The 21,920-nt window shown below is 37.1% G+C and overlaps 1 protein-coding gene across 1 annotated transcript in view; it reads right to left on the reverse strand.

The window, feature by feature from the left end:
• LOC107294493 (contactin-3) overlaps positions 1-21,920 on the reverse strand; it is an 81,889-nt gene that overhangs the window by 47,576 nt on the left and 12,393 nt on the right. Inside the window, exons 3-5 of the mRNA XM_015823726.1 lie at positions 20,120-20,256; positions 9,092-9,221; positions 4,348-4,498 (exon numbers count right to left, since the gene is read on the reverse strand). Coding sequence (XP_015679212.1) covers positions 4,348-4,498; positions 9,092-9,221; positions 20,120-20,256 — 418 coding nt within the window. The remainder of the gene's footprint in view (positions 1-4,347; positions 4,499-9,091; positions 9,222-20,119; positions 20,257-21,920) is intronic.

Here is a 21,920-nt window from a genome sequence, read left to right on the forward strand (position 1 = left end):
ACCTGAAAAAGTGAATTTTTGTATAATTTATTATACACTACACAAAATGTGTGCCTTGAATCTCCCACGATTCTGCTTCATTATATTATTCTATTTTTTATTAGCTCCCTGCCTCCCTTCCTCCCATTCCCTTCTCTCTCTCTCTCTCTCTCTCTCTCTCTCTCTCTCTCTCTCTCTCTGTATGTACACACACTCAGACACACACACACACATATGAATGAATGAAATAGCTGAATATATCATCTTACTCAGTTTATTAGGGATGAGAGAATAAGAAAGACTGCATTAATATCAGATTGCTGACTTTCTTTTGTCTCTGCTCTAATAAACTGAGTTTATATCAATGAGATGGGAATTGGAATGTACAATAAAATGTAGCACAAAGCACAGATGGCAGAGTCATTGTGGATGTATCTGTCAAGAATATATAAACCCTGTTCTCTTCTTACTCCTCTTGCAGACATACTTACTTGCCCTTCATGGGCTTTCTATATAAGCCACCCCACCCCCACCCCCGCAAAAATATGAATGAATTAGTGCTTATAATTGGACAGATGAACAAATATGGATATGAAAGTCATAATTTTCTGAATTGTTTCAAAAACAATAGGACGAGTCAGGGCCTTATTTAACTATTATAGTTTTCATTTTTTACCCAATCTTGACATTCTCATCTAGGATACAAGCTGTTATTATAACTTTTCCAAAGTTTCAATATATAAATATAAAATAAAATTTACACAGTATCATGGTTCTGATAGATGAAACCAATTAAAATAACTTCAAGGCAAGGATTTCTTCCTTAAAGAACATTTTATTCAGTAAACAAAGTATCGGCACTTACATAGTTGAACCCAAGACTGAGATTCCCTCCCCCCAAATACAAAGTAACAAGTTGCATTTCCTACCCCACAAAAGCTGTCATAAATCACATTCTCCAATTAGCACAAAACATGGGCTTTTCTCTCCAGCTTCTCAGCCCACCAAAACCTTATCAGACAATGTCCTTGAGTTCCCACACTTCTACATTGTAAACCCTCAAGCATTTACCCCATTCCTCCCTTCTGCATCTGAACTCTAGAAGAACAGAAAAGGCATGTTAAAAGCAAAAGTAAAATGGCTGCTGATTCTCAGTGGTCAAAGCGTTGACATCCATTGTCACAGCGTTGACATCTGCCCCCCCTTAACAGAAAGGAGTAATCCTGCAATTTAAACAGAAGTATATGTTAAGGGCTGCCTATCGGTTTGTTTGGGTGTTTGTCGTAGAATTTAGGGATGAGCCTATTAGCTTTCACATGATTAGATTTCACCCATCTTTACCCATTTTTAATAAGTCTGTCAGAGGTAAAGCGATTTCAGCAAATGAAGGAATGAATTGATGGTAGAAGTTTGCAAACCCCAGAAAGTTTTGAAGCTGTTTTCGAGTCCTTGGGGGTTTCAATTACGGCTTTCACTTTGCCAGGATCCATATCAATGGCCTCACTTGAGATCCGGTAGCCCAAATAATCCAGTTGGATTTGGTGGAACTCACACTTCGATAATTCAACATACAATTTAGCATTCAGTAATTTCTTTAGCCCCTCTTGCACTAAACTCACATGGTCAGCCATATTCTCGCTATAGATTAAGATGTCATCAAGACACACCAAAACGCCCTTGTATAGATGATCGTGCAGCACCTGATTAATTAGCTGCATGAAGACAGCTGGAGCTCCTTGTAGTCTGAATTGATAACTGCCCAGGGACAGTTAAAAGCAGTTTTCCATTCATCTCCTTTTATTCTTACTCAGCAGTACGCTTCTCTTCGATCTAATTTGGTAAAGATATGGCCTTTTGCTAGATGGATTAGCAGGTTCTTCAGGAGAGGGAGGGGGTACTTATTTCCACACTCACACAGTTTTACCCCTTATAATCTACGCAGAGCCTCAGCGGGCCGTCCTTTTTCTCTTTAAACAACACTGGAGCCCCCACTTGGGATTTTGCTGGTTCAATAAAACCTCTGGCTAGTTTTTTATTCACATACTGCTGTAGTTCTTTCATTTCGAGGGGGGACATAGCGTACATTTTTGATTTAGGCAGCTTGGCCTCCGGTAATATTTCAATGGTGCAGTCATTTGGCTGGTGTGGTAGTAGGATATCACATTCCTTCTCACAAAATGCTTCCACTAAGTCTTGGTACTCCTTGGGGATGAGTGGCTCTCCTGGCAGGGGAATGGTGGCTACTTTCACTGTTTCTACCGGTGGATCAGGTTCTCCGATAATGTCATAGGAACCACGAGGGGGGTTGGGTCCTATCAGAAATCTCACGGTTCTCATCCCCTTTCCCCACCAAATAAAATGTTTCCACTTGTCTAGCCAAACTAGAACTAAAATCACAGCTTCAATCATTTTCGGAGCCACCATGAAACGGATGAGCTCCCAATGTTCACCTATTTCTAAACATATCAGGTCAGTTAGGTGGGTGACTAAGGTTCCTCTCATTAAAGATCCATCCACTTGTTCAAATCTCATGGGTTTGGAAAGCAATCTTGCTCGTATACCCATTTTAAGGGCAACTGGCAAGCTGATAATGCAACAGGAGCACCCTGAGTCCATTAGCACCTTCAAATCCATTTGTACCCCTGTCTTAGGGACTATGAGCTTGGCAGCGAGTATTTGGTCTCGGTTGCTTTCAAAGAATCCTTCTTTGGCTGGTACTTTCTGGTTGCTTAAGGTCTCCACTAGATAGGGTCCACTCAGACGACCAGATGAGCTCTATAGTCTTTGGTCTTGCCCCCGTCTTTGAAGCATCTGAGACCACGCTTTCAATTGGTGCGATGGCCTACATTCCATCTGCCAATGTAACAGCTGTGGCTGTGGTTGTGGTGACAGGGTTCTCCTTCTTCTCCATATTGGGATCTTCCCCGAGTCTTTGACAGTCTCCCTCCTACTTTGGGTAGGTGACTGGAGCTCAGGACCCCGCAATTTTAAAGAAAAAGGAGTGTTGGGTTAATATAATGGTTCTGATAGATGAAACCAATTAAAAGAACTTCAAGGCAAGGATTTCTTTCTTAAAGAACATTTTATTCAGTAAACAAAGTATTGGCACTTACATAGTTGAACCCAAGACTGAGATTCCCTCCCCCCAGATACAAAGTAACAGGTTGCATTTCCCACCCCACAAAAACTGACATAAATCAAATTCTCCAATTAGCGCAAAATGTGGGCTTTTCTCTCCAGCTCCTCAGCCCACCAAAACCTTATCAGACAATGTCCTTGAGTTCCCACATTTCTACATTGTAATGCCTAGCTAAACCCTCAAGCATTTACCCCATTCCCCCCTTCTGCATCTGAACTCTAGAAGAACAGAAAAGGCACGTTAAAAGTAAAAGTAAAATGGCTGCTGATTCTCAGTGGTCAAAGCGTTGACATCCATTGTCACAGCGTTGATACACAGGTGTGTTGATGTGTTATGTGTATATATTTGGATCATCTTCAGTGGGCTAACACCCCCATTTTTGTTTTTTGTTTTTGCTTGCAACAATGAATTTGTGTAAGCTGAAATTGAGTAACATCATAACAACATTGGCTACAATTCAGAGAGCTTGGAGAGGCAACTTGAACTCAATCATTATGTAATCTGACCTCTATCCAAACCCAACATCAAGGCCAAAGATAACAGGAGCAGTAAAATCCTGGAGTTACATGGATCACCTTACTTTGGATAAATGAAAACTCCTTCAGTCCTTCAAGTGGGAATAACACCTAAATATCTGAGTTTATAGAAAAAGTTGCTTGTTTACTCCTTCTATGGCTCCAAATCTACTATCTACAGCACCTGCACAAGAACTCTCAGTCAAAATTAACATACTGGGAAGCACAACCGTAACAAGCAACACTGGCATGGAAGAAAGAAACACAAAATAAAATGCACCACACATGCTAATATAATGCTAAAGATAGTGGTAAAATACTTTTGTAGTTAGCTTTGTCAACCAACCACTAACTTTCATTCATAACAAGGCACGTAGCTCAGTTTCTGCAGAGAGCAGGTGTGAAAATTGATGCAGCAATTCTAAAGCGAAATCCAAGTCATTTGTTTCAAATTTTGGAAAGACCAACAGTGATAAGATTTTTTTTCTAAAATCTGCCATTAATAGTCCAAACAATTTCAAATAAGCACCTGGGAGAAAAAAATCTATGTGGCATATTGTTCTTAGTGAGTAGAAATCTCTTTTTTCATCTGTACTATATACTTTAATGAAATTGGGTGAGTTACTTAGTTTTTAAATTAAATAGTGTTGCTATTTTTTTTTCAAAATATGGCAATATTTACATTATAACATGAAGACATTCACAACATAATACCTTTCATTTTCTTGGAGCAGCTCACCTCCCTTTTTCCAAATAGTTGTCGCTTTAGGGGAAGCTTTTGGCTTGCACTCAAAATGAGCTGTGCTGCCCTTTAGAAGCTGAATCAATTTCTTCATTGGGCTTTTAGAAAAGTCAGGAGCAGAAGCTAGCAGCAGAAGAAACACATTAACTATGAAACACAACTTCTCCAGCATGTCCTCAGTGAGTTCCACAATTCATGTTACTTTTTTTTTTCTTTTTCTTTAACCATTGAAGAATATGAAATTCCCATTCTAGTTCAGCCAAAATAGCACTGAAACAGAAATTGTACATTAAGATGCCACTGAATTAAGCTGGGATTAAGCAAAGGTTTTACTTTCAGTTCACTGATTGTAAGACTCCAAAGACTCCATTTTCCAGCATTTATCTTTTTACAGCGGCCAATTTCTCTCTTGCTGTGACTTTCTAACAATTGGTATTGACTTGTTACCCATTTGCCTGGCTGAATTCACAATATTTAATACAATGTGATATTAAAACATTGCATTAGTGGTAACAATATGTCCCAAACACTTCCTTTGCTTCCAGTGAGTCTCTGCCTAACTTTATTTTTATAAATGCAGGTTGCTGTCATGCTGTAAAAGAAAGCAAAGACATTTCACATCATATTTATGTGCAGCAATGTCTTTGTATTCTATGCAAATCCTGATGAGATTGTACAAAGAAACTTGAGAAATTATCTTATGTTGTGGTAAATAAGCATTTTGTGACTGGTCATGATCACTCTATCAGTCATTTTGTCCCATGGCAGGCATTAAGTACAACCACCATTTTGTGAAAGTACTGCTGTCCTTCCCCCAATAAATCAGCCAATGTTCCTTGTTTTGACATAGGAAGGTGGAAAGAGATATCCCATAGTGATTTGGCAGTAGTTTTAGAAGTAGTCATGAAAAAGGCATTAACTGAGTTGAATCAAACTCAAGTCAGAGTTCAAGTCTCAATCACAGGATTTTATTTCAAGAAGATATTACTAAGTTATTAGTGGTGCTAATGAGGAAGCATTACCACATTTTCTCATTACCACATTTTCTGATAACATGTTTTTCTATACATCACTAAAAGCTGTTTTGCTATGTTTGGAAATAGGTTTTTAAAAATATACAGAGGAAGAACAAATGCAAGGTTAGATTAAATTGATTTTTTAGGAATTATAACAAAATTGCAGTTTAATAATTTATTGTGAAGACTGTCCTGGAGATAGAAGAAGAGTAACAAGATGCTACTCAGTCTCAGGAGATTGCTTGGTGATATCTTCGACTTTAGGGAAGGAGACAGGGAGAAGATGAAAGACTTAAGGGAGAGAAGGAGAAGAGAAATCATGGACTGTTTTTTCTTTCCATGCTCTGTTTAAAATATTCAAAGGGCTGTGGGAGGTAATGCTAGCAAAAATGCAAAAAGCAACATGTAAATATATTTTCACTGACAAATGTTGTTCAGGTTGAGCTTGACTATAGATAGCTTCATTGAGACACCATATAACTATTTCTTTCTTGGATTGAAATGTCCCAGTCTAGCCAATTCTCTGCTACTTTCTTTCATTAACTAATTCCAGTTCTACTCTGAAATCAGCCACAATTGGGAAGATACTGGCAATTGGCTTCATTGGCTGCTGCAAGACTTTGCCAGAGAGAGTTATAGAATGGGGACATGGAGTAGAATGAAACTTCCATCAAGTGAGTTTCTTCCAACAAGACTTTTATTGAATCACACGGATAGATTGGTTTGTTTATGTCTGTCTATATGTTGATGGCATTTCTATGCCAATATAGATCGTAAATTCTCTAGAGCTTGCAATAAATCAGTGTAAAAATTTTAAATACATCAAAAATAAAATTCAGAATTACAGATGGACAAACTCATGGAAGAAGACGTGCTGATTTCAGGATTGTAAACAAAATAAATAAATAACAGTTGCATTTTCCTACATAAAAAATGAATTAAGTCTATGTTATAGATAGAATTTAAAACAATTCTTACAAAAGATACTTAGTGTCTCATAACTATTCATAGTCCACCAAAAGTGTTGCTGTTATAATCTGGTTGAATTCAATGATTTAGGAGTTTTCATTTATTCATTTCAAAATAATATTAGTGTTGGAAACTTTTTCAGCACATTTTGTCCAGCTTTGTTAGATACATTTTAGCCTGCCTTTCTGCTAAAAAAAGAACCTACATTCAGTTTAGATGTTTGAAGATGAACATGGTAGAAGAATGATCTCTGGCAGCAGATCGGACAGAATCAAATTATTCCTTAATTTTATTCAAAAATCAGTTTCACCAGCCAATCTAGATTTCAACGATCTGTATAAATCAGGGCTTTTCAACCAGTGGTACAGGTACCACCTGTGGTACATTGGCACCTGGCAGTCTCAATCACAGGATTGAGACCATCTTAGAAAAGTGGTAGCGGGGGAGGGGAATGAGCTGAACCGGTGGCAGCACTGCACAAGCCTGAGCGAGAGGTGGCTGGAACTGCAGAGCTGTCAGGGCTCAGGGGAAGCACCAGGATCAACGCTAGGCTCCAGCTGGAGTTTGGCACTGATCCTGGCGCTTCTGCTGAGCCCTGAAGAAGCACCAATCAGCTGGAAAGCAGCACTGATCCTGGTGCTTCTGGTGAGCCCAGAAGAAGCACCGATCAGATGGAATGTTGCAGCATCTCCAGGGTCTTGTGATTTACATTCAGATGCTTGGCAACTGATTCATATTTATGACGGTCACAGTGTCCCAGGGTCATGTGAAGTGACCAAAACCTGCTGCAACCACCCAGTAGACGGGGGGAATAAAAACCAAACACCCCCCATCCTACCCCCGCTGCCAATCCTCAAAATAAATGCTCACAACAATGAAAACCTCGGACAGGAGGAAGAGCGCTGCCAGGTGGGTAGGCAGGTGTCTTGCTCGGCTGTGGCTTGAGGGGCACTTTTTTCAGTGCCATTGTAACTTCAAACAGTCACTAAGTGAACTGTTGTAAGTTGAGGACTACCTGTACTTTATCACTTTTTTTTTTTTGGTCATCAAGTTTTTCACACCTTGCTGGTGGTACTCGGATGTTGCCATATCCTAAAAGTGGTACAATGGGTGAAAAGGTTGAAAAGCCCTGGTATAAATTATATTAAGTACTAACATTGTCAGACTTTGATTTGGGCGTCAAAACTGAAAACTGTGCAATCAGTGGTCTAATTAACAGCTTTATTCAGATTTGCACTTACATGCTTTCAACCACCTTAACACTATTATTTCAATTAGGAAAAAGAAAAACTGAACACAATGCAAAACTGTAACTTTTACTTTCCATTCAAAATATAAGACATTGCAGAACACAAAATTGCCTCAGATTGCCTGACCAGCTAAAATGTTCCACAGCTATCTTGATTTCAGAACACAGTTAAGTTACTTGTAAAGAGTATTGTAACTTTGAGACGGTAAGATAGTTCACATATTACAAACTATTCAATCCGTTCATTAGAGTGGCTGAATTAAAGAGTACTTCTTTGTGATAGCAGTGCTTGGACAAAACTCCTGGAAGCACTGTTTACTGTATATCCCCCATTTTGCTGATCACATAAGCAGTTAAGTATGGGGGAGCAGATCAAGGCACTTCACTGAGCACTGGAAAGAAATAAAAATGCAGCCCGTCTTACTTATACAATCCCCAAAGAGGCCAAGATGGCTCCTTAACTCAAAGGATATCAATATGGCTTCTAAACTCTGAATTAAGAAACAATATAAAAAATGTAAAACTGCAAACTGGGTATTGTTTGAATATAGCAAAAGCTTTGCCAATTCATCTCTGCATGAGGATAAATCCTTGTCATTTGTTCTAAAAGCAAGCTAGGTTAGGTGGTCCTTGACTTACGACAATTGAGTCAAAATTTCTGTTGCTAAGTGAGACAGTTAAGTCAATTTTGCTCCATTTTATGACCTTTCTTGCCAAAGTTGTTAAGTGAATCACTGCAGTTCTTAAGTTAGTAATGTGGTTGTTAAGTGAATCTGGCTTCCCCATTGACTTTGCTTGTCAGAAGGTTGCAAAAGGAGATCACATGACCTTGGGACACAGCAACGGTCATAAATATGAGTCAGTTGCCAAACGCCCAAATTTTGATCACATGACCACAGAGATACCGCAATGGTCACAAGTGTGAAAAATGGTCATAGGTCACTTTTTTCAGTGCAGTTGTAACTTTGAATGGTCACTAAATAAACTCTTGTAAGTCGAGGACTACTTATAGGTAATAATGGGTTCCTGCATCCATATCATCAAGGAAAAAGTCAGAGAAACTTCTCTGTTGTTTTCAAATGACATTGCTTTCTCAAGAATACCAAAGCTTTAATAACAGAAGGTCAGTGCCGCACAGTAATATGCTGAGCCAATGTTGCTTCCCAATTGTGTGATTAGTTTTAATCACTGGGCTGGTATCCAAGCTTTGTGTCTCTTCTCCCCATAATTAATAACTTATCTTGGTGTCCTTGTTTTAAATCAGTGAGTGATTGAGCTATAAAATACAGTGAGCTTCTTTACCCTCCACCACATCCCTCAGATACAGTTGAGAAAATTACACAGAAATGCTAATAAATCGAGTGCTGTGAAAGCATTTCTGCTAAATTTTCAAGATGGTGTAAGAAAAACATGACAGCTACTGCAGCAGAGGAAAAATATCTGGCGAACAACAACAACACAGAAAGCAAAGTTGTGACTTACCTACAACTCGGAGATTGGCACTGGCATATATTGTACCATGTTTGTTCTCTGCTATACACTGGTACGTGCCAGAATCTGTCAAGTTTAAGTTTGTTATAGTCAAAGCTCCATTTTCAATTTGTATTCTTCCCTGGATAGTAAAAGCAAAACAATAAAAAGGAATATATTTACGTGACTAGAGAAACAGACAAACGATGATGTTTTGACTTAACAGCAGTATCTCATGCTTTCATTAAACTTCATTTGAAGAATTCATACAGGGCTTAACTATGTTTAAGACAACTCTGGAACTTCTATGCATTGACCAAAGTGAGTGATNTATATCTGAACATTCCCAAGAACATAGAATTGATGAGATCAATGATAGTGAATCATGTTTTCAACTTTAACCGAAAAGAGATTTATTTATAGGAAGTACATTAAACGGACAGGTACACTCTAGCAGCTTGCAGAGTACATCCCACCAGGAAGAGAGTAAAATAGCTTGTGCTCTCCATGTGCATGTCTTGGAAAAAAGGAAAGGAGGAAGTGATCAGAGATTAGCAACAACTTTATGAAGGAGCAGGAAGAGTGCTATAGAGAATAAGTCAGCAGGTTATATGATGCTGAAGAATTAATGCTACTGGATCAAGACTTCCAACAGATTATTTACACGAGAGCATTCTGTATGTGAACTGTCTATAAAAATTCAGTGATATCTCAATCCAGTACAGCAAAGCATTCTATTCAGTGGAATGCTTACATCAGTGATGGCGAACCTTTTAGAGACCGAGTGCCCAAACTGCAACCCAAAACCCACTTATGCATCGTCGGGTGCTGGGTGGGTGTGGCCATTGGCTGGGTGTGGCCCATTGGGTAGGCATAGCTGCAGTGGTAACGGCAGACTGGGTGGGACTAAAAAATTCAATCAATCAATTCAAACTTTGCAAGATCTTTTTTTTCCCCGCAAGAAGTTGAAATTGACTGATTAATTGAACTTTTTTTTTTTTGCACACGGCGGCGGAGGCCTAAAGCGAAAAGGTTTTATAAAACCCAGCTGAAGACCTAGGACTGGGGCAATGGCGTGCGTGCCCAGAGAGAGGGCTCTGAGTGCCGCCTCTGGCACCCGTGCCATAGGTTCGCCACCACTGGCTTACATCTTTAGGGCTTTTTTAGAAGCTGTATTTGATGGCAATTCATTTTGTATCTCTTGGGACCAAAGGGGAAAGGCCTTTTCTGTTAGTTGAACATAACTGAACAGTCATCAAAGGCATACAGGTAAAAAAAAAAAAAAGACTCCATTCCTGGTCTTAAAGAGCAGGCAGACTTATCCTGGTGAAGAAGATTTTTAAACTTATTTAGGCCCAACTTATCTAAGGCAAGAAATGATCATCTACTTTAGCTGAAGACTGAGACTTAAGTCCAAGTAAATGAATTAGAAGATGATAATAATAATAATAATAATAATAATAATAATAATAATAATAATAATAATAATAATAATAATAATAATAATAATAATAATAATAATAATAATAATGAGGAAGAAGAAGAAGAAGAAGAAGAAGAAGAAGAAGAAGAAGAAGAAGAAGAAGAAGAAGAAGAAGAAGAAGAAGAAGAAGAAGAAGAAGAAGAAGAAGAAGAAGAAGAAGAAGAAGAAGAAGAAGAAGAAGAAGAAGAAGAAGAAGAAGAAGAAAGAAGAAAGAAGACAAGACAAGATAGTGGACGTGGCAGTGCCTGGANAAGAAGAAGAAGAAGAAGAAGAAGAAGAAGAAGAAGAAGAAGAAGAAGAAGAAGAAGAAGAAGAAGAAGAAGAAGAAGAAGAAGAAGAAGAAGAAGAAGAAGAAGAAGAAGAAGAAGAAGAAGAAGAAGTTGGAAGGAACCTTGGAGGTCATCTAGTCCAATCCCCTGCTCAGGCAGGAAACCCTATACCATTTCAGACAAATGGCTGTCCAGTCTCTCATTAAAAACTTCCAGTGTTGGAGCATTCACCGCTTCTGGAGGCAGATTGTTCCACTGGTTAATTGTTCTAACTGTCAGGAAGTTTCTCCTTAGTTCTAGGTTGCTTCTCTCTTTGGTTAGTTTCCACCCGTTGCTTCTTGTCCTGCCTTCAGGCGCTTTGGAGAATAGCTTGACTCCCCTCTTCTTTGTGGCAGCCCCTGGGATATTGGAACACTGCTATCATATCCCCCCTCATCCTTCTCTTCATTAAACTAGACATACCCAATTCCAGCAGCCTTATATGCTTTAGCCTCCAGTCCCCTAATCATCTTTGTTACTCTTCTCTGTACTCTTTCTAGAGTCTCAACATCTTTTTTACATCATGGATGCAGATTTTCCTAGACATACACATGTACATTCAATTCGGGCACAATAACTTAATATATATGGCAGGGTCTCTTTTTATTTTTCCAATTTTTCCCATTTTCTTATATTAAGCCTTTTTCCTTTCTCATTTTTCAGATTTTTATCATTTCTTAAATTTAAGTATTTTTAAGGTTAATGTTACTGTATTTTTTAAATCTACAGAAATTAATAAATGAATGAATGAATCACATTCCATTCAGATGTCACAAGTACATCTTTTGTTCACTTGCTATCCATACATAATGAGGCTTTATCTTTATATTGATATTAAAGTACAGTTTTTTAATTCTGATTAGGTGGGGAAGACAGAACCTTAGGAGAAGTTTTCCCTCTGCAAATCCAAACTGTCTCCTCAATTATACATCCCATGGTGCTGAGCTTTAAAATAACCTTTATTTAGGTAACAATTTTTGTAAAATATATGTCAAGAATAAATTTGGGAAAAGTTATTTTCTTTAGCCAAGTACTGGTCCGAAAGAAGAGAGGTGTAGTCTAAGGAATGGGATCAGTGCTTTGAAAATGGGTAAAGCAGGAACCTTGATAAAGAAATACAGTAGTTCAGAAAATGCATAGGATATATAGGGACTATGTGATATCTGGGGTACGGAGACTCCTCTGCTAGAATTAGCTTTAACCAACACTTTGACTTGAGTTGCAGTACAGTATATATACTACAGATGTGTAAAGCTAAGAAGATGATTTACTCAAAAGGAGATTTGACTGAATCATCCTTCTAAATCAAGCCAGTTTTCTCTAAAATCAGACACTCTGTGCATTTTCTATTCTTTCCAGCTGGAATCACAATATTTGTATTCTGATGGCCCCCAGGTCCAGTCTGTCCAAAAGGGCTCATTTCAGTTGCTTTTAATATATACATTCCCAAACTATGAAAATAACAAAAAACACATCAAAAGGTTTGTTTTCTTTCTGTTACTTATCTTTCTTTTTTCTTTTTGCATTGAACAGCATAAATATTATCCCCTGGGTGAACGGATCTGAGATAATTTATTTGCTGCTTAGTTACTGCACAATAAATTCAAACAAAAATATTTGGGCAAAAGTAAATGGAAAGTAAAAGAAGAACACGAACAAAACCTATTATGGTAGTATGTTATACACTACCAAGTCATATAAAAGATTTGGAGATATCTTCTTCTGTGAGCAACAAAATATATAACAACAATCAATTACTTATATATTTTTTTAAAAAATAATTTATTATGATCATATCAAATCAAATGAAAATAAAATACAGGCTCTAAATCCAGAGTAAAGTAGATAAAAGAAAATATAGTAATAAAATGTGTATGTGGTAAATACAAGGAATCAGTATTTAGATAAATATATCATCTTTATATGAAATACAAGCAATTAGCATTTGGATAAATACACCCTTTCATGTTATATTTCCTTTCAGGAATAGTGTAAGCTTTAAAGCCTAGTAAATGAATCATTTCCTCATCTGTAGTCATCCATGTCTCTTGGACTGCTATGAAGTCAAAGCTAGAGAGGAACTTCATTATATCCCAATCTGTTACTTTGTGATATTCCAAGTCAGTACTTAATATTACTGGAGTGAGTGGGAGGGTACTGGAATTTTGGGTTAAAATAAACATGTTTTTTCAATTATTCAACTAGAGTGAAATTATCCAAAATTCCTTCAGGGTCAAAACAAAACAAAACAAAAAACCAAAAACCACGCAGGTTTGAAATTAAGGCAACACTGCCTTAATGTTGTATAAGCTCCAGTGGGTTTTGAGGTGAGCCGCAATTTGGTGGGATAGTTTTTCAGGTTGAGAACTCAGAAGAGTATCTACATCCAAAGTGAAGTGTTGAGCTAAGGGTGATATCTTTATAACTCTGTCCTATTCCAAAGTCATCCTCAATTAGTGACTCACCATGATTTGGGCTGCAGCTTGCTTCCTCTTGTCTGACACCCTCTATTTTATTTCTCTCACTTGCATGTTCTGCATAGTGTGATGTTTTATCAAGGAGTAGAGGAAGTAAGATGAAAACCACTTCCAAGGATTCTTTGGTGCTCTTTTCCATGTCTATATTCTATGTTGAAATAGGGGATGAATCACCAGATTGTTTCTCAAAATAGGCTGTATTTTCTTGGGCAGTTGGGATGACTAGCTCTATTAGAGGTTTAGCAACTTTAAATGTTGTTGCTAATAATTCTCTTCAGATCATCTAGAATACTGACTTGTTTACTATCTGGCAAGGTACTGAAAGAGTTAATCAGGTTTGTCCCTATGGGTCTTCAGAAAACTGACCTTCTATGGGAAGTACACATTATTTATTCAAGCTATCTCTTCTCAAGGACAATAGTGATAGAACATCCTTTGAGTTACCTACTTTTATGTTGCTACAATTAAACTTTAAAGTAAAGCATTTATTGCCAAGAACAATTATTAATGGAATAACCCTCTCTGTGTGAAACACCGGTAATAGGAAATTCTCAAATTTGCTCAAAAAAAGCTCCACTCTGGCAATAATAGCATATCTGAATGATAGAAGGATTCATTTAAAGTCTCTCGTGGATGGTAGCCATTCAACCTGCAAATGAATTAACTGCCTTTTACAGTGTAGAAGGTGACTAAGGGAGAGAATGTCTGTACTTTTGGATCCCCATTTTCCTCTATTTACTCTGGATTTGTACAGTAGTGGAACTGGCTTTGCATTTTTCTGGATGTAGATCAAGATGTCTTAACTTATTCCTCACTTTTTTTAGGTGTTAAATTCGGATCCACCTTTCCATCACTATTATCTGGTTTTGAGTCATAGTTTTCTCTGTGCAGGCTTGGTTTAACTGATTCAGGAGTAATATTTGGATGACTGGGTTAAAACTTAATAAAAGTCTCTTTTAGCGTGTCCACTCTGTTGTCAATTGTGTTCAGAAGCTCAAAATTGACAATATTTTTTGTGCTGTCAATAGGCATTGTCTGGTTATAAAGCCAGTAACATTTTTTTTAAGTCCTTGTTGCTGCATAAGCCTTGCAGCAGTTGGACAAATGGCTGCAATCTGAGAAGGGCAATGTTCCTCAGGCATAGAAACAAAAAGATTTAAAACTTGGACACTCTCTATCTCTGCTTACAGATCCCATTCCAGGGTGGAGGTGGTCAAATCTGTTTGAGTATAACTATAAACTATAAAAAAACTATATAAAAAAGGGAGAGGCTTGATTACTTATGGGGAGCAATTTACTTTTTAGATATCTGTCAACTTTGAGTTATTTAGTAGACTTGAGTGAAGTCTGAGAAGCAGAATTTAAGCAATGTCTCTTCTTTCTTTTCCTCATGGTGGAGATGATAAAAATGCCAGTATCCAGTAAAGATAGTAAAAATACAGGTCTCCAGCGGAATAAAATTAAATAAAATGGAATAAAAAGGAGTAAAAGAGATAGTTAAAAATTAAAAAGTGGCTTTAGAGGGAGGTTTTAACAGCAGATGCTAGCTCTATGCCATCTTTCTGGGCTCCTCTAATTATTTCTTGGGAAACTAACCTAGCCATGTCTAAAGACTCTGTTGAGGTCTTGCTGTTTTATTCTTAAGTTGTAGAAGAGACAAGATCATTCACTATCCCAGACTTGATCCTAATCTATAGTTAACATCTGGTTAAAGAGGTAAAAGAGTAAAACTTTTGGAAAAAAAATAACAATCACATTGGGCTACAGGATATTACAAGAAATGAAACAGCTGTATGTATACATTTCAGAATAACCTTTATAATTAGCTTAGAGAAGTACATAGATCCCATGGACAGAAATCTTCAGGTCAATGGAAAAACAGACAGACTGGAAACTTCTCAAAAACCAGAACTTAAAAATGATAAGTGTAACATTAGACTGAAACAAATATAAAGACAAAACAGTTTAGCTCTCTAACAACTAATAAGAGAATAAAAGAAGTTGATAAAAAACAATAAATCAATAAGAATTTCTAACTAATCTATAGCAACCATGGGAATGGCACAATGGCTCAGAGATTAAAACAAGATCTGAATGCTGAGTGTTGTGTGACAGGGTGAACTCCAAATCCTCTTCCTAGTTCCTGCCAATCTAGCAGTTTGAAAGCATTCGATTGCAAGTAGATAAATATGTACCACTTTGGTGGGAAAGTAACAATCCTCCATGACATCATACTGGCCACATGATTGCAGAAACGCCTTCAGACAGTGCTGCCTTAACGATCCTTGAAACAGGATGAGCACCACCTCCCCATAATTGGCAATGACTAGCAAGAGTAAAATCTGCAGGACTCCTTTACCTTTACTACAGCAACCATACTTAACTTTATGGCCAACAGCCAAAATCAGGAGTTTTAAAGTTACCTGGCAGAAAGGTACATGAAGAATTATAGTTTATAAATTACTTCCAAATGAAGATAAAGCTAGTACCAGGCGTAGTATTTAAAGTTGTTTTTGGCATTGGTATATACTATGAAAGCTGAATCCTCTAATGAAGAATTAAACATAATGCTCAGTGAGAAGCACTGTCTATCTTACCAATGGTTCTCATATACAAAGCCAACTCAGTATATTTCATGGAAATATATGTTTTGATAAAACTTAACAGAAAAACAGCTGACAGAAAATTGAAGTCAATATTTAAAGTTAGTTTCATCCTCAAAAACTGATACTGGGAGAGGAATTGCACAAAATTTCATTTTTTTTAAAAAAGGATGTAGCTTAATGAACAATTGTGGATGCCAAGAGAGTTTTGATTGATCCAAGAATTTAAAGAACCATGCATCATCTTTGTTGCTCTTCTCTGAGATTCTGGAAAGAGTGCAGAGAAGGGCAACAAAGAAGATTAAGGGGCTGGAGACTGAAACATATGAAGAACAGTTGCAGGAATTGAGTTTGTCTAGTCTAGTGAAAAGAAGAACTAGGGGTGACATGATAACAGTGTTTGAGCAGCTGCCACAAAGAGGGAGTCAACCTATTCTCCAAAGCACCTGAAGACAGGACAAGAAGCAATGAATGGAAACTAATCAAGGAGGGAAGCAACCTAGAACCAAGAAGAAATTTCCTGACAGTAAAAACAATTAATCAGTGGAACAACCTGCCTCCAGAAGTTGTGGATGCTTCATCACTGGAAGTTTTTAAGAAGAGACTGGACAGCCACTTGTCTGGAATGGCACAGGGTCTCCTGCCTGAGCAGGGGGTTGGACTCGATGACCTCCAAGGTCCCTTCAAACTTTATTATTATTATTATTATTATTATTATTATTATTATTATTATTATTATTATTATTATTATTATTATTATTATTATTATTATTATTCCCCTTCCATCTCTGTTATTCTGCATAAGAAATGGAATATGGGTGTAATAGCCAAGTACTTAATATCTGCAGGAAAAAAATAGGCTAAAGCACCAAAGAAATTTAAACTAACAAAAGAAGATAAAACAAAACAAGAAAATTGCCACAAAAAGGTTTTCGACTCTATAGTAAAAGGGGGAAAATGGTGACGGATGGGTCCGCTGCTAAGAGAAGATGCTGAAGTGAGGGCAGAACTTTTTAATTCCTGTTTTGCTTCAGTCTTCTTCCCTGAAGAATCTATTTAATAAGCTTAAAGAAGTACATGGAGCTCATGAACTGTAATGGAATTAAGCAGAACAACTGAAAAACAAAGGGAGTGGCAATCCAATATAAGTAAATGTTACATATGAGAAATAATGTAGCAGGAGAAATAGATTAATGGAATTTGAATTTAAGAAATATGTAAACAGAGTGACTTTGGATGGCTTACAATGGAATAAAACTATAATATAAAAGCACTAAAATTAACAATAATTAAATAAAAGTTAAAAACCAAAAGCCTACCCCCATGGATGGTATGGGGGTAGGCTTCTGTTTCTTACTCAACCAACCAGCAGACTGCATCCCCACCAGGGTATCAACCAGCAGAGCTAGGTTTTAAGACCCTTTTGGAAAGCCAGAAGGGTGGAGGGAAATCTCACTTCTGTTTGCAAGATGTTTAGAGGGCAGGGGCCACAGCAAAGAAGACTCTTCTCCTAGATTCCTAGTGGGATCTAGAAGAGCCTTCTTTGCTGTGGTCCCTGCCCTCTAAACTTGGCTGATGGGGTCTGTAGAAAGCCTCTTCTACTGGAGTGAGTGGGGCGGTTAATCCAATTGAAATGAGATGGTTCCTCAGATAATCTGTTCCCATGCCATGAAGGGCTTTAAATGTAATAACCAAGACCTTGAATTGAACCCAGAAGCAAGCTGTATGACAAAAAGCACGGGATAGCAAGTATCAGGAGTTAGTATCAAGATTCAGGAATACCTTGAGAAATTGTAATAATGGACAGGAGCTAGAAAGCTGAATTTCAATGCAAATTCAAAGGCATGACTAAAGGATGAAGTATTATATTGGGCAGTAATACACACAAAAAGTATTTGAGGGACTCACAAGCTGATTATGATCCATGGGTGCAACAAAGCTGCAAAAAGAGCACATGCAATCCTAGCCTTCATCAACAGAAGTACAGTGTCAAGAAATCACTATTCCTCTCTATTCCTCATGAACCAAGCTACACCTAGATTACCGCATTCCGTTCTGGGCACTACATTTTTAGAAGGACACTGAAAAACTGGAATATGTTCAGAAAAGGAAAGAACCAGTTAGGACAAACGTATAAGGAATATCTGTAATCATTGTGTGTATTTAGCCTTGAGAAGAGAAGACTGCAAAGACACATGATGCTGCTATCAAATATTTGAAGAGCTGTCATAACAGAAGAGAGGGCAGAATTGTTCAGAGTTGTTTCAGAAGGCAGAGCAAGAAAGAATGAGTTTAAATTACAAAGAAATAGATTTTGAATGCACTTCAGCTAAACTTTCCTAATGGTAAAAGCTATTCAACAGTGGAACAATGTCTCCCTGGAGAGTCTGTGTCTCCTTTGCTCAAGATATAAAGATATAAACAGAGGGTAGAGGGACATTTGTTGGATATGTTATAGTATTACTTCCTTGTATTGGCCAGTGAGTTAGACTAGATGATGTCCAAGGTCACTTACAATCTTGATTCCATAATTCTTTGAATAAAAGCAGAAGTTATGGAAAGGAACTAAATATGTCCTTGAATACTACTGACATAATTTTCTGAAAAAAAAAAAAAGACAAATGAGAATGATACTAATTTTGATGTAGCAAATTTATCCAAGATTATATTGTGCAGAGATTGATAAACTGAAGAGATTTATTTTTGGATTATCTGCCTATACACAGGAGACAGGATAGAAAAAAAAATACAATGCTGTACCAAATATATCAATGGACATTAACACCAAGAGTTGTAACTTTTTTATACAATGGATTTAATAATCTTAATGACCCTAAAATTATCTTTACTACCGCGTGGAAATAAGCTAAAAAGAATACTGCTTCATTTTGCTTGACCATTTTTATTTTTGCTTTATGATCCTCTCTTCCCAAGACCACAAAGGTGGGAAAAAATTATCCATTAGGATTGGAGAAGGGGTATTTCCCTTTGTTCCTATGCTATTCTGGAAGAACAGCATTATTTTCTAGTTGTTGTTGCTAGTGGACTAAACAATTTTTAAAAATCTCAATCACAGTAGATGTAACTTACGGGCACTCTTTCAACTTGTGGATGCCCTGACCTTTCTTTGTTCATAACTTCCCAACTTTATTTCAAAATACTAACATCTTTTTCTTGTAAAAGAAATTAGGTTTATTTTATCATGCTACAAATATAGGTAAAAGTATAATTAAAATGTGCAACATCACATAAGATTTTAATCTCTGACTTATAAACATAGGACAAACTCTCTAGAAAAGATTTTAAACAACTCGCTATTGTTGTCTATACCATGAGCTCACAGTTACCTAAATAGCTATCCTGGGAATACAGTGATATTCTTGATTGATGCCAAAAAGTTGCCTTAACAGATGGCCTTCTGTCTTTCTCCTTTCCCCTTTATTTTTTTAAAACTAAAGCTGTCCATCAAATTCTCTAAATTATATCATTTTAGATTTGAATGGGGTCAGTTTGAATAACACCCTGCTCAGTTCACTAATTTAATTTAAAGCATGCTGAACAAGTACTTTTCCTACAAGTTTTCCCACAAGCAAACAAGTTATAGTTTTTCCATGTTACAGGTATTTTAAGAATGCATGAATCTTTCTTTGGAATGCTTTTTGGTGATCTTTTTCAGCTTGCCTCAGTGCTGCATCTGAACAATGTTGCAACGTGGCAAGAAGCAGCTGGTGTTTTTGTATTCTGTTATATATGGGAGCTTCCCTGACTGCTCATGCTTCCTGTTTTAGGAAGACAGCCATGAAATAATTCCCTTAAGATGTCTTCTTCTCTCATGCTTTTACACAGGAAGACAAGCAATTTGAAAACACACTGCAGGGAAGATTAAACAAGACATTCACATGCACGTTTCTCAGCCTACTTGAAAATTCCTGATTTTTCCCTCTTCCATCAAAAGGAAGATGCATAATTTTAAAAAATACAGAAGAAATTTGCTATGGCACTGATTTCATATTGATAACTAGTGAATTGCCCAAAAGCTGCCTGACTAGTATTACAAGCTAACTTTTTTTTAATTACTTGGGTGAATTCAAGAGGCTACTAATGTTCAGTCAATATAATTCTGCATATTTTTTTTAAATAAACAAGGTCAACAAACAAAAGCACATTACCTCTAATGCTAGAGGTTCTCCATTTCTCAGCCACCTGTAGGAAGGCTTAGGTTTGCCACTTGCTCTGCACTCCCAGTCTATGTTGTCCTCCACTGCAGCTTCAAAATCTTTTATCAGTTGAACCCAGTGAGGCTTGGCTTAAATAATAAAAAGAGCAAAAATAAAATAAGAGAATTAATAAAAGAGAAACAAGGTTTGGGACCTGGGAAAAGCAAAAACAAATGAATGCAAGAAATTCAATTTAAAAATGTTCTCTAAATGTTCATCTCATAATGTCATTTGCACTGTCCTGTAAACATTTTTAATCTGTTGGTAGTAAGATAGTAATTTCACTGTCTTGCTTAACTAATATACAAACATCCAGAAGGAAGAAGATATGGATACACATGTACTATAGATATAAATATAGACATTTGGTTGAATGAAAGTTCAACATAATTTACTGCCTTTGAAATTACTACCTACTAAATGTAGTTAACCTTTAAATCACTTTGGAATAAATGGAATAAACATTTCATTTACATTATATTTTTTATGTCTAATTGCTGATACTATGAATCTTGCCACAGTGTACTGAAAGTTTATAACCACAGGCCTACTGCCTACATAATATAGTCGCATACAATATCTGCAGAAATAAAAGCAAAGAAAAAGCATTATGACAGACACTGAAATAATAGAAAGATAGTGTCAAAGAGACTTTAGGGTCATCCACACATCTCCCTTGCTCTGAGATGGTTTACTTATCAATCATTGAGAACATAATTTCCCTCTGGAGCCTCCATTTCAGATCTGACCTGTCATTAAAGCAGACTTAATCTCAGTCAAGGTGATCCAGCCATAAATCTAAGACTGTCCCTTCCCTTCCGGCTATAGTATTCTGTTTCTCTGTATCCAATTTTGTCCCTCTGCATCCAAAGAGGGAGTGGCCCAAACTCCCTGTGAGGGTTCTTCACTTCCCATGGACTGGACACACCAGATCATAGCACTTATGTACACAATACTTTATTGTGCCACAAACCTTCCCCAACCACAGATTATTGTTCTGGGTTAACTCTACCTCCTAGGCTTTGCAAGTCAGTATAGATACATAAATACACCTTTAATACTTAGTCCTTCAAGCAAACAAAATGGCAGTCTGTAAAATGTCATACAACCTTTGTCTCCCTCCAAAAGTAGTAGTAGTAGTAGTAGTAGTAGTAGTAGTAGTAGTAGTAGTAGTAGTAGTAGTAATAATAATAATAATAATAATAATAATAATAATAATAATAATAATAATAATAATAATAATAATAATAATAATAATAATAGTTGTAAGGGACCTTGGAGGTCATCAAGTCCAACCCCCTGCTCAGGCAGGAAACCCTGTACCATTTCAGACAAATGGCTGTCTAGTCTCTTTTTAAAAACTTCCAGTATTGGAGCATTCACCGCTTCTGGAGGCAGGTTGTTCCACTGGTTAATTGTTCTAACTGTCAGGAAGTTCCTCCTTAGTTCTAGGTTGCTTCTCTCCTTGATTAGTTTCCATCCGTTGCTTCTTGTCCTGCCTTCAGGCGCTTTGGAGAATAGCTTGACTCCCTCTTCTTTGTGGCAGCCCTTGAGATATTGGAACACTGCTATCATGTCCCCCCTCATCCTTCTCTTCATTAAACTAGACATACCCAATTCCAGCAGCCATTCCTTATATGTTTTAGCCTCCAGACCCCTAATCATCTTTGTTACTCTTTTCTGTACTCTTTCTAGAGTCTCAACATCTTTTTTACATCGTGGTGACCAAAACTGGATGCAGTATTCCAAGTGT

The sequence above is a fragment of the Protobothrops mucrosquamatus genome, unplaced genomic scaffold (genome assembly GCF_001527695.2).
Source record: "Protobothrops mucrosquamatus isolate PMUCROS unplaced genomic scaffold, P.Mucros_1.0 scaffold1968, whole genome shotgun sequence".
NCBI classification, from domain to species: Eukaryota; Metazoa; Chordata; class Lepidosauria; order Squamata; family Viperidae; genus Protobothrops; species Protobothrops mucrosquamatus.